At 51.5% G+C, this 16,009-nt stretch overlaps 1 protein-coding gene across 13 annotated transcripts in view; it reads right to left on the reverse strand.

Annotated features, from left to right (window-relative positions):
• LOC135258779 (glutamate receptor-interacting protein 1-like) overlaps nucleotides 1-16,009 on the reverse strand; it is a 215,311-nt gene that overhangs the window by 87,907 nt on the left and 111,395 nt on the right. For 8 of the 13 annotated variants that reach the window (XM_064342353.1, XM_064342360.1, XM_064342355.1 and 5 more), the window contains exon 1: nucleotides 13,787-14,120. The exons of 3 other annotated variants lie outside the window; for them this stretch is intronic. In XM_064342353.1, coding sequence (XP_064198423.1) covers nucleotides 13,787-13,919 — 133 coding nt within the window. In that variant the 5' untranslated portion in view covers nucleotides 13,920-14,120. Of the gene's footprint in view, nucleotides 1-13,521; nucleotides 13,553-13,786; nucleotides 14,121-16,009 lie in introns of those variants that run through there. 2 more of the 13 variants (XM_064342359.1, XM_064342357.1) reach the window with 1 other exon arrangement.

Below are 16,009 nucleotides of genomic sequence, written 5' to 3' on the forward strand. Positions count from 1 at the left end.
GCGGTGTTTATACTGCGCATCAATCTCCAGTCCTAAATTATTTGAAAGGATCTTGAATAATTCAGGTTTAAGAACTTCCACGCACACGTGTCAAATCAGCCTGGGATGATTATAGATTCTGAATTATTTCCAAGCAATTTGCCGACAACAGAACAATAAAAAAATTTGCATAGCCTATCATATGTGTGTTAGTCTATTCCTCACTTACACAGGGCGCATTGTGTTTTGTGTATGACTAATACAGTACTGATTCTGCAACGGATAAAATTCTAATTAACACATTTACCCAACTGACAGCATATTACAGTGTGCTCTGCAACAGACTACTTAAACATCAAAAGGAAACACAGAACAGCAAATGCAATTTGAAAAAATTAATTGCACAGTGTCGGATCCGCAAAAAGTCTGAATCCGTGACATGAAAGGGCATGAAAGGCTGTAAAATGGTAAGTGGGAGCGAAGAAAATGTCTTCATCGGCTAAATTTGCAAATTATTATTTCAAAATTAACATGACGATAAAACTTGCATTCACCCTCTTGTTCTGAACTTGATGCTACTTACAGTTTTTTACTGGGAGAGCCACACTGTGAGCTTTTGTGGTCTGTATTTGTCTTTTACCTTCCCTTTTCTCCCAATTTCAAATACCAGGACTAACTAAGTAATCACGGTCTTCAATCAAGCCCGTGATACGTAGAATCACGTGTCTTTGCGCTGTGGCTAAAACAGAAAATTGCACCCACACCATCCCTTTTTGGATAAAATTGGACTCCCCTGCTGAGTGATGCCCTCCCTTTCCTGGATGATGTTGGCACCAGCTGTGCACCCCCTCTTGTGAGGCTGTTAGCCACAGTCAGCACTGACACGCTCCAGCTTTGAAGCCAGGCTGTGGGGCTTCTCATGCACTAGAACAGTGCTTTAACAGGGTGAGCCACCCAGAAGCCCCTTATCTGTCATTCTGTATGAGCGTATGAGCTTTGAGATGCACATTAAAAATTGAGGATATTTTGTAAATAGGATTCATTTCGTATTCCGTCTGATTCACTGCACTGTGATAGAAAAAAAAAGCCGCAATTAAGAATTAAATGGTAGAAATGGGAAATTTTCATGTGAAGTTGCATGTTCTTTGGTAATGTGATGTAATGGCAAAGTAATGTAGCTTAGAGTTCACCCATACCATAGCCATTTCTCAATATTTCAATGCTATTTCGATGCTTTTTAAAAAAAAAAATCCTTTAAGGAACATGTTTGCAGGAACATGGAGAAATCCAGTCTGGTAATGCGTCTGTGGCCTGTACTCTGTGCTCTAAGTTTGACATAAAATGAAATGTGACACAAATAGTGCAGTGAGTTCTGCGATTACCCAAAAAAAACTTTAAAAAATATATTTGAAAAAAAAAAAAACTTGCATTCATTTGTGAATGAATGTTAAGGACAAACGAAGATCTTTAATTTAGGCATGTTGTTTTTGAGCAGAAAAAAAACAACAAATTTCCAGGCAATATCTCATTCATATTTTATGTTAGGAAAAAATATTATTTGACTTGAACGTATAAAAATGGAACTGCCTGAACACATTGTAACTCTGGGGGAGGAGAGGTATTTTTGTTTTAATAATTTTTATGACTGATGAAAATAATCTTATAATTTATACTTTTGTTAAATCTTCCCGGCCTTTTTAACCACAGTGGCACTTCTGCACGGTACGACGATGCCTCTAGCTGAGCAGGGCTCTGATTTTAACGGACTAGATTTCCGTTATCTGATTTCTTATTGTGTACTACAGGAAGGCTGTGTGTGTAGATAACAGACAGTAGATGATTATATACATTTAAAAAATGCAAAGTGCACTTTAGATGTAGATTTTTATCGTACCAATCACAAAAAATGGTTCATATCCAAGACTAAACTGTGCATCCACCCCCCCCACCCCCACCCCCCATCCCCCCAGGGCATAGATTCCATCGGGGCCCTAAAGCCTGTCTTTGTTAAACACATCACCCGTACGCGATGTGGAGTAGCTGTGCGTGTAAGTGGGGCAGTTCTGCTCTGGGGGGGTCGTGGGGGGGGGGAAAGGGGGGGGGGCGGGGCTAAGCCCTCGCCGCGCTCCGTATAATTACTCTGCACACTGGTGCTGCTCTCGGCGGCCGGCACCATCGGTATAAATACGCACGGGCCGTCCAATCAGAGGAGCCCGCGCCGGGCCCCCACGCCGCAATGCCCCGGCCCGTCCTTCCTGTCGCATTAACCCCTCCCTCATTCTCCTCCTCAGTGCCTGGCTCCCGGGCAGACCGAATCCCCCCCCCCCCCCCCGCTCCTCCTGGGATTATCACATCAGCTGGAGGCAGGGAGGAGGCAAACAGCAGCCATTATCCCCCCCCCTGCCCCCCCCGCCCCCAGCCCGAACAACCTGGCCATTCGGTTCAGCAGGGATTCCACTCACCCCATCGGAGGCACCGCGGTGGGGGGGGTGGGCTAAAAGCAGAGCCATTACAGGACACCCTGCTGCTGAACGGCTGAAGGGAGGGCTGCCCAGCCTGGGAGCCTGATTGCAGAGGCCTTTTACAGCTCTCCGCTGCTGCAGATGGGGCTGGGGACTGGGCCACTGCTCCCTGTCTCACTCAGCCAGCCTCTTCCCCTCCTCGCTGAGTAGCAGCACTTTAGCAGGTCGTTTGAAAAGCAGCGCAGTCCCCTGGTCACAGAGAGAGCAGTGAGGACTGGAGGCGTGTCTTAGACAGACCACAAAGAGCGTCAAATTACACCCTGGACACACTTCTTTTTATTTATTTATTTATTTTTGGTTGTGTGAAAAATTTCACCAGACAAGAAATTTGCGCTATTTTGTATCACTTTTTTTTCCCCCCAAGGAGTGGTTTTCAGACCTGAAGGTCACTGACGCTGGCTGGAGAGCAGGAGCTGCTCTCTGCAGAGTGCCCGGGTTCCGGCTGGGCGGCGTGGCAGAGAGCGGGGTGCGGTGTGATTGGAAAGGCCTGGGGCTCATTCCACAGCTTTCAGCTCTCAGAGTTCTGCCTCCCGCTGCCTGCAGGAGCGCCACCCGTTCCCTTTGAGAAACACATTTCAGATACCCCTGTAAAATGTTAAGAGAGGCCGTGGATGCATTACAGCAGGCTGAGCCCAGCAGTTTTCCAGTTCGTGGATGTGCCCCACAGTCACTAGTGTCAAAATCTGGGCCGTGTCCCTGCCCTGCTCCTGTTGCCCTGTAATGCAGCTTTAGTGGCGGCTATTTGTAAAAAAAATAAAAATAAAAATAAAAAAAAAAAAAATTGATTCGGTTTGATTTGGGTTCGTTTGGCTGCAGCTGGGGCCGTTTGTGGATTTGGCCGGTAGCCCCCACAGGGTCTCAGACGGGCAATGAAGGAGCGAGGTTCAGATTTACTGCTAAACGATGCTAAATGAGACGGGGCGGCCGGTGTTCTGTTGCACCGTCCCGTTCCCCAGCACTTCCACCCCCCCCCCCCCAGATTTGTGGACCTGGAAATAGGACATCTCACCGAAACACTGCTGAGCTGGCAAAGCTGCCGGAGCTGTGTTGCGTGACCGAGGTTCACACAGGAACGTGGCGAGCCATTCGCTATTCGCTACTCACGGAACAGAGCGAAAGAGCATGAATTACTGGCTCCAAAGCCCCACAGCACAGTTAAATGAACAAATAAACTGCACTGATACTCAGGGATTTTTTTTGGAACGGGGGTGAAAAACTGTTCCATATACTGCACAGGAGGTCCAGTGACACTGGCCTGCTTTCACAAACTCTGTTGATGCAGAAAGATACATCTCTTCATATGGACGGGTTTACATTACGTGCTGCCAAAGAATGACAGAGAAGACAAATGTACCATGATCAAATGCGACAACAAAGTTTAAATCTTGTATTTTCATTCAATTTGAGATCACTGCCATTTTTAAGCCAGCACCACTGCAAATAATTTCAGCAAATACTCTTGCTACTCTGGCCCAACTATCTAAAATGGTGTTAAAAACAAGAAAGGAAAGAAACTGTCTGACCACCTGCAACCTACAACAGGAAAGTACCCACACAAAATTAAACAGACAGCAAAACATCTTAAAGGAGTCTGAAAAGGATTCTTAAAGGAGACTCAAAAGGAATCTCTCAAACTGCAGAGTTTTCAGGCTTTTAAACATTTGTGCTGTCAGGTGAACACACATCATCAGCCCTCAGGTAAAGTCCTCAATCAGCTCCACCAGCAGAACCCAGACACCACAGAACAAGAGCACATAACACAGTTTCCCCATCTGCAAACAACACAAGCACCCTAACAGGACCCAGACACAGGCACACAGACACCACAGAACAAGAGCACATAACACAGAGTTTCCCATCTGCAAACAACACAAGCGCCCTAACTGGACCCAGACACAGGCATGCACAGACACCACAGAACAAGAGCACATAACACAGAGTTTCCCATCTGCAAACAACACAAGCGCCCTAACTGGACCCAGACACAGGCATGCACAGACACCACAGAACAAGAGCACATAACACAGAGTTTCCCCATCTGCAAACAACACAAGCACCCTAACAGGACCCAGACACAGGCACACAGACACCACAGAACAAGAGCACATAACACAGAGTTTCCCCATCAGCAAACAACACAAGCACCCTAACAGGACCCAGACACAGGCACACAGACACCACAGAACAAGAGCACATAACACAGAGTTTCCCATCTGCAAACAACACAAGCACCCTAACAGGACCCAGACACAGGCACACAGACACCACAGAACAAGAGCACATAACACAGAGTTTCCCCATCTGCAAACAACACAAGCACCCTAACAGGACCCAGACACAGGCACACAGACACCACAGAACAAGAGCACATAACACAGAGTTTCCCATCTGCAAACAACACAAGCGCCTGCAGTCTTTGCATTCTGCTTGCTAACTGCACCTCTACAAGAAAATTCCATAAGGAGAACTGAGCTGAATTTTTATTCACAGACGGTCATTAAAAAGCAGCCCCCTGGTTAAGGCCTGTATCTCAAAATGTACGAGTCAAAGCTCTTCTCCTTCTCAGCGCCTTGACACACCGTTTCCATCCTATTTCCACAGTTTTTCAGAAAAAAAAAAAAAAACACATCAAAGAAAACGTGGAGAGTTTCCTGAGGTGGTCACAGCGGTAAAACCAGTAAGATTATGGCAAGATACAGAACTGAAAACAGCGCTAGGAAATTACGTAGCCTCATGACGCTAGCGGCCAGGGTCTGCGCATCCAAGCTGCACTAATGCCCGGTGATGCCTAAGCCATCAGGAGGTGTAGTCTGTCTGTACACACAGAGGGAAACTTTAAAGCAAGAGGATAACAACAGCAGTGGTTTAAACTGCAAAGATCGTTTAGATACTAATCTGTAGGTCTGGTCCCTGACTCGTCCCTGGTGGACCTGCCAATTCCGGTGCATTTTAAGGGGGAAATGATTGACAGATACACAGTAGATGTGCATGGCAGACAACTGCATGCCCTTGATTAGCCCAAGATGGAGGCAAGGTAAGGTCTTGAAAAGTGAATGCTGGAATCTCAACCACCCAGGAGCCATATGGATATTCACGTGATTAGATGTTCAACAACTGATTGTGACTGGATTTCGCAAAAGATCTCAAGCCGTCCGAAACAGAATATGACATTGCTGCTCTCTTAATGCTCTGCTATGACAAAAATCCAGAATGATTTAATTCTTAATCACGTTATATGTACATTGTTTTTTTTTTTTTTTGTTTTAATCACCCAAATGTAACAAATAACAGCTGCACATCAGTATGCACAGTGATCCGCAGTCACATGCAGTATATCATCAAATAGCATCTGTGCAAATCATCCTATTGGCTGTTGCGTAATCCTTCCAATCAGAGAGTGCGATGAATACTCTGCCTCAATGAATTGGTGCTCGATGAGGAAGTGGAAAAAAAAAAAATAAAATGTAATATGAATTTATCCTCAGCTGACGGCAACAGGAGCACAACTCTGATTTCCTGCTGCTGGTAATAAGAAGGGATAGAATGTGAAGGTTATGAGATGATAATGAGATTGGGGTGATTAATGCCATGTGCAGCTGCCTCAGTGGTGAAGGCACTGCTCTAGCTGCTGTGAAGCCCGGATGACTCAGACGGGCGCAAAGCAATGTTGGCATGGTGCGACTCCCAAACAAGGACCCCGGGGGGGCGGGTTGGGGGGGGGGGGGAACAGAGATCGGATCTGTACTTCACTTACAACCAAACGATGGGTCGGACCCTGACTTTACGGCTGGTGTAGACATCTGGCCTGATAAAGCCTTAGAACAACACAAGCATAAAACCAAATTTTAGTTTAAGGCTGTAGTGCCGTCAAGGCGAATCCTGGAACAAGCTTTGCTGGAAAATACTGTCCTTGGACAGCTGCTAGCCCACAGAGATCCTGGGCTCAGGCTAATGTGGCTAGGCTAAAGGCCCACAGAGATCCCGAGCTCAAGCTAATGTGGCTAGGCTAAAGGCCCACAGAGATCCTGGGCTCAGGCTAATGTGGCTAGGCTAAAGGCCCACAGAGATCCCGGGCTCAGGCTAATGTGGCTAGGCTAAAGGCCCACAGAGATCCTGGGCTCAGGCTAATGTGGCTAGGCTAAAGGCCCACAGAGATCCTGGGCTCAGGCTAATGTGGCTAGGCTAAAGGCCCACAGAGATCCCAGGCTCAGGCTAATGTGGCTAGGCTAAAGGCCCACTGAGATCCCGGGCTCAGGCTAATGTGGCTAGGCTAAAGGCCCACAGAGATCCTGGGCTCAGGCTAATGTGGCTAGGCTAAAGGCCCACAGAGATCCTGGGCTCAGGCTAATGTGGCTAGGCTAAAGGCCCAAAGAGATCCTGGGCTCAGGCTAATGTGGCTAGGCTAAAGGCCCACAGAGATCCTGGGCTCAGGCTAATGTGGCTAGGCTAAAGGCCCACAGAGATCCGGGCTCAGGCTAATGTGGCTAGGCTAAAGGCCCACAGAGATCCTGGGCTCAGGCTAATGTGGCTAGGCTAAAGGCCCACAGAGATCCTGGGCTCAGGCTAATGTGGCTAGGCTAAAGGCCCACAGAGATCCTGGGCTCAGGCTAATGTGGCTAGGCTAAAGGCCCACAGAGATCCTGGGCTCAGGCTAATGTGGCTAGGCTAAAGGCCCACAGAGATCCTGGGCTCAGGCTAATGTGGCTAGGCTAAAGGCCCACAGAGATCCTGGGCTCAGGCTAATGTGGCTAGGCTAAAGGCCCACAGAGATCCTGGGCTCAGGCTAATGTGGCTCGGCTACAGGGTCATTTTTGTGTTCCGCCTCACGCTGCTTCGGTGTCTCTTCTCTACATCGTTTACAGTGTTTTACAGCCCTAATGGATTACTGTGTGGCAGGAGCCCCCTGTCAGGGGACCCGTCCCGCCTCAGGGGAGCAGACGCTCCACTGCTCCTCTTGGCAGGGCCACGACATCACTTCCTGTGCTACGGTTTTGCCGCGTTGCTACGAGAGGCCCTCACATCTCTGAAGCACTGGCCGCCGCCCCAAGAAAATTTGTTGACCCCAATTTAACATCGGGCCGGGTCAACGTGGAAGCCCAGGCCCCGGGGAGCAGTCCAAACGCATTCGGTCGGGCTGAAGTGGCGCGTCGCTCGCGGGAGGGGGCGGGTGGGGGCGGGGGCCGGGGGGGGGGATACTCTGCTTCAGCGTAATTACCGTCTGAGGCATATTCCTCAGCAGCACAATCGACAGCAGACACGTACGCTTGCGGCTACTCTAAATGGGGGGGCTGTTCGGCGAAAATGCAATTTTTGCTGTTAGCAGACACCATTTCTGGCACAGTGGCTGGGATGGAGATCTATTGTGGTCGAGCAAAAATGGGTTGGGGAGGGGGGGGGGGGGAGGGGGAGGGGGGGCAGGGATGCAGACGCTGAAAACACACACTGCGCTTCGGGGGTGAATCGGTGCTGCGCTACGCTGAGCTGCGCTACGCTGAGCATCGCTACGCTGAGCTGCGCTACGCTGAGCATCGCTATTCAGCGCCGCCGCTCCAGGCCACAGACCTGGGGAGCTGAAAGAGTCGCCGCGATGGAAATAACGCTCTTAACACTGTAAACAACTCCGGGGAATCGGCCGAGGGAAATGGCCTCTTTACACGATGCATACAGTAACACGCTTTCCAGCGCTGAAATACAGCTGCGTGATTGGTGCTTTATGGTGCCAATCAATAACTGTGGATAACCACCTCAGATTTGTGAATGGTAGTACTCCACATTGTGATGTCATTGAGCTACCTGCATACGTGGGACACACGGATTCACTCACTCACTCAAGTAATGACTTACATCCCACAGTACAGACCACCCAGGACTATAAAGCAGGCAGGAGTGTTAGAGTTGCCAGATGTCTGGTTTTCAAATAATCTGTACAAGTCCCGTTTGTGGTCTTGACTGGACAATGTAATTGCTGATCCGAATAATCAATGGAAGAAGTTCTGCGTTAGCGTCTAATGAATTGGCGTATCATGACTGCCAATAACTAGCCACCTCATATGCGATTACGCTGCCAGCTGTGTGCATTTGTCCGGATGGCTGGAGCTAATGCAGCAGTAACCTGAGGAAACCTGACATAGACACGCCCACTCCGACCTAGACACACCCACCCTGACATAGACACGCCCACCCTGACCTAGACACGCCCACCCTGACCTAGACACACCCACCCTGACATAGACACGCCCACCCCAACCTAGACACGCCCATCTCCTGTGTGATGAAGCCAGAGGCCCATATCTCACCACTGAGGATTCCTCACTATCATTAGCTAAAGTCATAAAGCCAGGGTTTTGTCCACAGGGCCCAAGACCCATGATTTCAAAATAAGTACCCATCTTCTTAGGAATGTGGGCCATTTTAATACCCCAAATGAGATTTGTACAAATGCAATTCCTTTACTGCTTATAGTTTTTTTTTTTTTTTTTTAATCCCAACTGGCCACAACACGGTTTAGCAGTGATTTAAAAAGCAAACACGCTGCACCCAAATAAAAAACGAAACGCACCCCAATTAAAGGCGCTATCTTGGCTGCACTTGCAGCTGCGCCAGCGCGCCGTACATCATGTTTACTTTCTCATTTTTATTTGGGAACCGTGCCATTCCGGTGATTACGGGAGCGGTACCAAGACAATGTCCCACAGCCGCGGGGGGGGGATAAGGGGGGGGGGGGGTACCGCTCATTTTAGAGACGGAACGCTTTCTCTTTGGGAACCCCGAACGTTCGACGGCGTCAGTCCGCGCGCGCTGTGGGGAGAATCTGACCCGATTATAACACCCCCCCCCCATCGCCAGCTTTGGCGCTCAGTAGTTCAGCACCCGTAGCGCTTTTTTAAAGCTTTATAGCGCCTTTAACACAAACGTTTCACATCCATGCATTCTCCGTTTGAACAATTTCCCAGGAGCCCTTGCTGTGTACAGTCACAAAAGTCTAGCACTCCAGCGTCTTCTCTCTTTTTTTTAAATTAAAAAAATTTTTTTTTGCATAAGTTGGCAAATGTATAGTAACAATCTACGCAGTCTGGTTATGTACAGCAGCCCCCTCTGTAGGAGCAGAGTCAGTTCTCCAGGTGCTGAAACTCAAAGCTTGGTTTGTGACGCTCTCTCAGTCTCTTCCCTTCGCCCCGTTCCAGGCGTCCCTGCCGAGCGGGCCTCTTAATCGAGCCGCTGCCCCCGCTCTTCGGCCGGTCTTTAGGAGCGCTCTCGACTCCGGGGCGTGTAAAACGCGCCGCTGCGCTCTGCTGAAACGCGTCAGAATGGCGGAGTGGGCTCTGCACATTATCTGAGTCATTACGCTTTTACGACAGCGCCGGGCCGCAGACTCCACTCGGGTTAAAACCGCCATTCTTCCTTAATGTCATGAGCCTGCTTCATAAAGAGGAATGGAGAAGGATAATATTACCACTTAAAAAAAAAAAAATTTCGGTTAAGAGGAACAGTTTGATTTTGGGTCCCAGGCAGAAGAGGGGAAGATTAGGTTTGGGGGGGGGGGGAACAGACGCCGAACCTTAATTTTGGCTCACAGTTAAATTATAACATATTATTATATATTTATTTAAAAACACAGTTTGGTTTTTGTGCACAGGAAGTAAGTACATTGATTGTCAAAAAAAAAATTTTTCTTTAACTGTTAAAATTTGCAGGTAAAAATTGGCGGTGATTTTTGTTGCTATTTTCCAGCAGGCATTGCTGCTTTTCATTTTTTCTTTATTACATAACCTAAAATATGAAAAAAAAGACAAAAATAAATTTCACAGCTGGTTAAAATATATATATATATATTTCTTTCACAACTGAAAGGCTGCAGCGGAGCTTTGAGTGTTTATTAGAATCCAAGTAATTTGCATACGAAATATTAAATACATAAAATACGTTTGCGGGGTATTCCTGTAATACACCTCTGGGTTTGTTGAAGAAATCTATTGCAATGTCTACTCCAATGAAATATGACATATTGAGGCTATTGGTGACGCTGCATCAATTGTGACTATGCCACCTTGAAAAGATAATCAGGCCCTTCACCGTTGACCTTGCTCATAAAAGATTTTTTTTTTCTTTTTCATAACCTTTCCTGCCCCCAAAACAACCAGCACTGTTATCACTGCACATTTACAAAGGGGGAAAAAAGTCGCTATTGCCATTAGAATACCAGAGCCACAGACGCTCAATTATTAATAGATATTAAATATTAATATTAATATTATTCCATCACCAGTTTTCACAGAGCTCCTTGTCTTTGCCTCAAGCCTTCTGATTGGCTGAGGCCACATCACAGTAGAATGTCCAGTTTCTCAAAAGCAGTTCTTCTGATTGGCTGAAACCACATCACAGCAGAATGTCCAGTTTTTTTTTTCAAAAGCTGTTCTTCTGATTGGCTGAGGCCACATCAAAGTAGAATGTCCGGTTTCTCAAAAGCATGGAGAATGGGTAGGTATATATTCAAGTCCAACCTATCAAAATACAGCATGCGCTGCAGATGAAGCACGCTGCCTGCTAGGTGAAGAGGAAACACGGCTAAAACGCAGAACACGGACCTAACACAGCGATGGCCATTACTGGAGCCAGAACACTACCCGGCCCTCTGAATTATTCACCACCGACGCAGAGAGGGAGAGCACAGTGTCCACACAACGGTGCGTTTGACATTTTCAGGGTTCATCCCACTGGGAGAAAAATCTCGACAAGTTAATTAGCCCGAGGATCCCTTTCAATTTCTGCTGGAGAGGATTGAGACAGGCATGTTGGTTTACAACAACAACAACAACGAAAAAGAAAATAATAACAACATATTTTCTCATGAACGCTCAGAAAACGTCCAGGTGTAATTATGTGGTGAAATGCCATTGGCCTGCTCCAGGGGCGAGTCCTCGGGCCAGGGCGAATGGAAGGAGTGAGAGTGGGAGAAAAGGGTCATAATTAAGCCCGTTTGTAATGCGCATTTTCAGCGCGCCGTGTGCGTCTGCGTGCCCAGTGACTCACGCAAAACGACGCAGTCACGCAGGCAGTGACTCCGCGGGGGCCGAACCGCTCTTTCGCTTCTCCGTGTGAACTCAAGCTGCGCGATTTATGCGCCCGTGCACATGCATGCTAAAGTCTACAGTGGCGAGATTCTGGCTGCCGGGAGAGTGCGTGCGCACACGGTCTGTGCAACAGCCAACCATTTGTAGACAGACGGAGGGACAGAAACGACAGCCCGTAACCTCTGCTCATCCAATCACCGGTCCAGAATCTCTGACAGTGACATCACAGTGACACGCGGAACCCAGCTGAGTAGCCCACATGCTCATTCAAAAAAGCCCCTCGAATGACAGCCTTTCTTTAAACACGTTAAGAGCTGTAACCCTACAGAAATGACATCAGCAGCGCTGAGCGCTGAAATGCGCTGCAGAGGAGGCTGAGTGTGTGTCTGTGAGAGAGAGTGAGAGAGCGCTACGTCCGCGTGAGAGCCCGCGACGGACATCGAGCCGCCGTTAGCCCGGTTAGCGATCCTGGCGTCCGCTCGGCGCGGTCGTACCGCGGCTGCGCGGCGCGTTCGGGCGCTCGGGTCGGAGCACCGCGGCTCGGAGAGAGAGAGACGCGCGGCTCGGAGAGAGAGAGACGCGCGGCTCGGAGAGAGAGAGACACGCGGCTCCAGAGCGCGGCGTGAGGAAGGACAGCAGGGCAGCCCCAAATTTACACACCAGAACCCCCCCCCCCACCCCCACAGCCTCACAGTCTCTGTCCCGCGGTCTGCGGCAGGGTGGGAAGAGGGGGTGGGGGGGAGGGGAGGGTTGGGAACGCATAAGACGATCCCGCCAGGGTTCAGTGCCCCGCTAAATTATTAATGGTGGAAAGGCAGGCTCACTCTCACCTGCTCGCGCTCACCTGCCGCCGCCGCCATGCGGAACGTTCAGAGCGGGGGGGTGAGGCGGGGGGGTCCTGGCTTATCCAAAGAGGGCCAGCAGGGGTGCAGGTTTTTTTGTTTTAGCCACAGCACTACAATACCTGACTGTACCTATCCGGGTCGGGATCGATTGATCAGGACCAGGATTAGCACAAAACAATTCAGTCAGGTGCTGTAGTGCATGGGTTAAAACAGAAGCCTGCACCCCCACCAGCCGTTTCAGATAGGACTGGACCCCCCTGGTTTAGGGGGATGTGGGGATTCGGGTGGGGGGTCAGGGAGCCAGGACCGCCGCGGGGCTGTTGGCGGTACTTTGCAGGTCAGGCCTGCTGAAGAGGCTCCCAGAAGCCCCTGCGAGGACGAGGACCCGCGGACAAAGAGCTGAGAGCCAGACGGAAGGGTGGAGTTTCCACGCGGTGAGCGCTAGGTAGCACGCTCGCGCTACGCTAGCTCTGCTCACATGCGGGGGGGGGGGGGGAGGACGCTCTACACCTGTGGGCAGGAACGCCCCCGGCCCCCCCGGCTTAATTTGCCTGGACTGGACCGGGGCGCTGTCACGTGGGCGAGCGGAGCCCCTTCCCAAACCGCCGCGGAGAGCTGACCGCACCTCCCCTTTGTGGCGATCGCGAGCTCACACACACACACACGGCACACACACACACACGAGCGTCTGTCACACGGGCCAGGCTGCAGCTCGTATCAGCACACCCCCGACCGCCCCAACACGCCCAGATCTACGCCACAGCTGCCACGACACAAGAGGGTTTGCCAGGCAACCCCCCCCACTCTCCCAACTCTCCCGCTCCACCCTCACTCCACACCCTTTTCCCACCCTCCCCCCCCCCCTCTCCCCTCTCTCCCTCTCCCCACTCTCTCCCACTCCTCTCCTCTCTCCCCCTCTCCCACTCCTCTCCCTCTCTCCCTCCCTCATACTCACGGTGCGGTGCTGGGTGTAGTATCACTCTCCCCCTCCCCTCTCTCCTCTCCCCCCCCTCTCTCCCTCAGTACTCACGGTGCAGGTGCTGGAGTGTGTGTCCGTCCTCCCCCTCTCTCTCCCTCTCTCCCCCTCTCTCCCTCAGTACTCACGGTGCAGGTGCTGGGAGGTGTAGTAGTACACGTCCTCCCCCTCTCTCTCCCCCCCCCTCCCTCAGTACTCACGGTGCAGGTGCTGGGAGGTGTAGTAGTACACGTCCTCCCCCTCTCTCTCCCTCTCTCCCTCTCTCCCTCTCTCCCCCTCTCTCCCTCTCTCCCTCAGTACTCACGGTGCAGGTGCTGGGAGGTGTAGTAGTACACGTCCTCCCCCTCTCTCCCCCTCTCTCCCTCTCTCCCCCCTCTCTCCCTCAGTACTCACGGTGCAGGTGCTGGGAGGTGTAGTAGTACACGTCCTCGTAGCCCTCGTGGTAATCCTCCTCCGGTCGGTACTTCTTCCCCTTCCGCCGCCGAGACCACCTGATCTGCCTGACGAAGCCCAGGAAGCGCTCCATAGCGAGCGTCCGCGCGGTCCGGCGCCGCCGGAGGTTCTGCTGGCAGCGGCGGCGGAGCGGAGCGCAGACAGAGAGCGCGTGCGTCTGCGCGCGCGCGTGTGTGTGTGTGTGTGTCCGTCTCCTCCTCCCGGAGCTCTAGTCCACCCCCGGCGACGCACGCGGCGGCAGGGGAGCTGAGCGGACGGACGTGTCAGGTGTCCCCCCCCCTCCCCCCGCCCCCTCCCCCCCCACGCCGCCTCCTCTGACCCGCAGCTCCGGGGCGCAGCGCAGACGCCCGTGTTTCGCGCTCCGCCGCGATTCGCCGTGTCCTCACTTACACGCGCTGGTCCGTGTGAGCCGCCGCGCCGCTAGCCAGGCTACCGCTGAGCGCGGCAGGGTGGAGGAGAACCGGGCGGACGCAGCTTCTCTCCCCGCGCCGAACAGACGAAAGTTCAAAGGAGCTGGCAGCCAGAATCTCAGAGCTGGGCTTTTTACTACGAGAGCCGTGTGTGTGTGCGCGTGTCTGTGTGTGTGCGTGTTGGTCTTCCTCTACTCCTCCCTCTCTCTCTCTCTCTCTAGCTCGCTCTCTCTCTCTCTCTCTCTGACTCGCAGTCCTCCCTCCTTCACACAGTCATTCCATTCCAGAGGGGAAGGGAGGGGAGGAGGAGAAGGGGGGAGAGAGAGAGAGAGAGAGAGAGGAGAGGGGGAGAAGGAGAGAGAGAATGAAGAGGGGATGGAGTGCAGGGGAGGGGGTGGGGATGCTAACGCGTTTCTCGCTTCCAGAGGCAAATTGCAGAATTCCGAGGCTCTGCCTCATAATTCGATTGTAGTGGGGGGGTGCTGGGGGGGGGGGGGCAGTGTAAATCTCCCGCGAGTGCATCGGAGCGGAGCGCCTAACGGGTCAAATGCACCCCCCCACCCCCCCCCCCCCCGACACTGCAGCAGCACCGCAAGAAATGGTCTGATCTGCTAATAATGGTAATGGGCAGGAAATATGTGTTAGCTCAAGCGTCTGACACCGTAGCCTTTGAACTGCAATCATCTGCTCCGCTGAACCTCGATCAAGCCTCTGTCCGCCCCCAGAGCGCCCCTCCCCCCCCCCACACCCATCCCCCTCCCCATCCCCCCGCCCACCCTCGAAAACGACGAGGCCCTCAGGGAAAAAAGATAAACAAACCTGACAATGACAGCGAGCCTCACAGTCTGCTAATCCGTCCCGCCTCATTATGTCAGCTGCCAGTTATCAGGAGCACAAATAACACACACACACACACACATACGCACACACACACACATGCACACGCACCCGCACATGCACACACACACGCACACACACCCACGCACACAAGTGCACACACCTGCAGATTATGTTCAGATTTACGCGATTCGTTCTGATATGCAAGCTCGACAAGCCATTTCCTGGATCCCCCCCCCCGTTTCTGTTCTGAGAGGCAGGGGCTAATTGGCGCACGCTACGGCTAATTCAGAGAGAAAGCTGGAGCGTTTGAGAAACACATCCTCTAAACGTGTGGCGATCAAAAGCACGCATTGGCTTCGTCTTTCTCTGCGGTGCTCGTTCACCTCTCCACCGCCACGTAAATAAATACACACATAAATACACCCGTGCTTCCTTCCTTTGTCTGTCCCACATGCACATGTGGCTGTGCGTGGGGGGAGGAGGAGGAGGAGGAGGAGGAGGAGGAGGAGGGGGGGGGGGGTTAATCCCGGCTCTTGGAATGACAGTCTGACCAGCGAGCCGGAGGGGGTTCAGACAGCCCCAGACCTGTGGGTACGGGACGGGGGGAGAGGGCTGATATCGCTGGACCAGCAGAGCTCCGCTCGTCTGAAAGCCCCACAGACAGACGGCTGCCAGCCCCTCGCACCGGAACTGCCGTACCGAGGAGCGGCGCTCAAATCGATATTCCCTCTTCCTCCCCGCGCAGGAAGTGCCGGAAGGGGAGCGCGGAACGCATCGGGGCTGACAAACTGGCCCGTCTCCATGGAGACGGAGAGTCCTTTTTTTTTTTGTTCTTGTTTAAACAGCACGGAAAATCCAAACAAAAAGCGGCTGTTGCATGCAGCATATTAAAAAAAAAAAATAATAATAATAT

This window comes from Anguilla rostrata, chromosome 7 (genome assembly GCF_018555375.3).
Source record: "Anguilla rostrata isolate EN2019 chromosome 7, ASM1855537v3, whole genome shotgun sequence".
Lineage (NCBI taxonomy): Eukaryota > Metazoa > Chordata > Actinopteri > Anguilliformes > Anguillidae > Anguilla > Anguilla rostrata.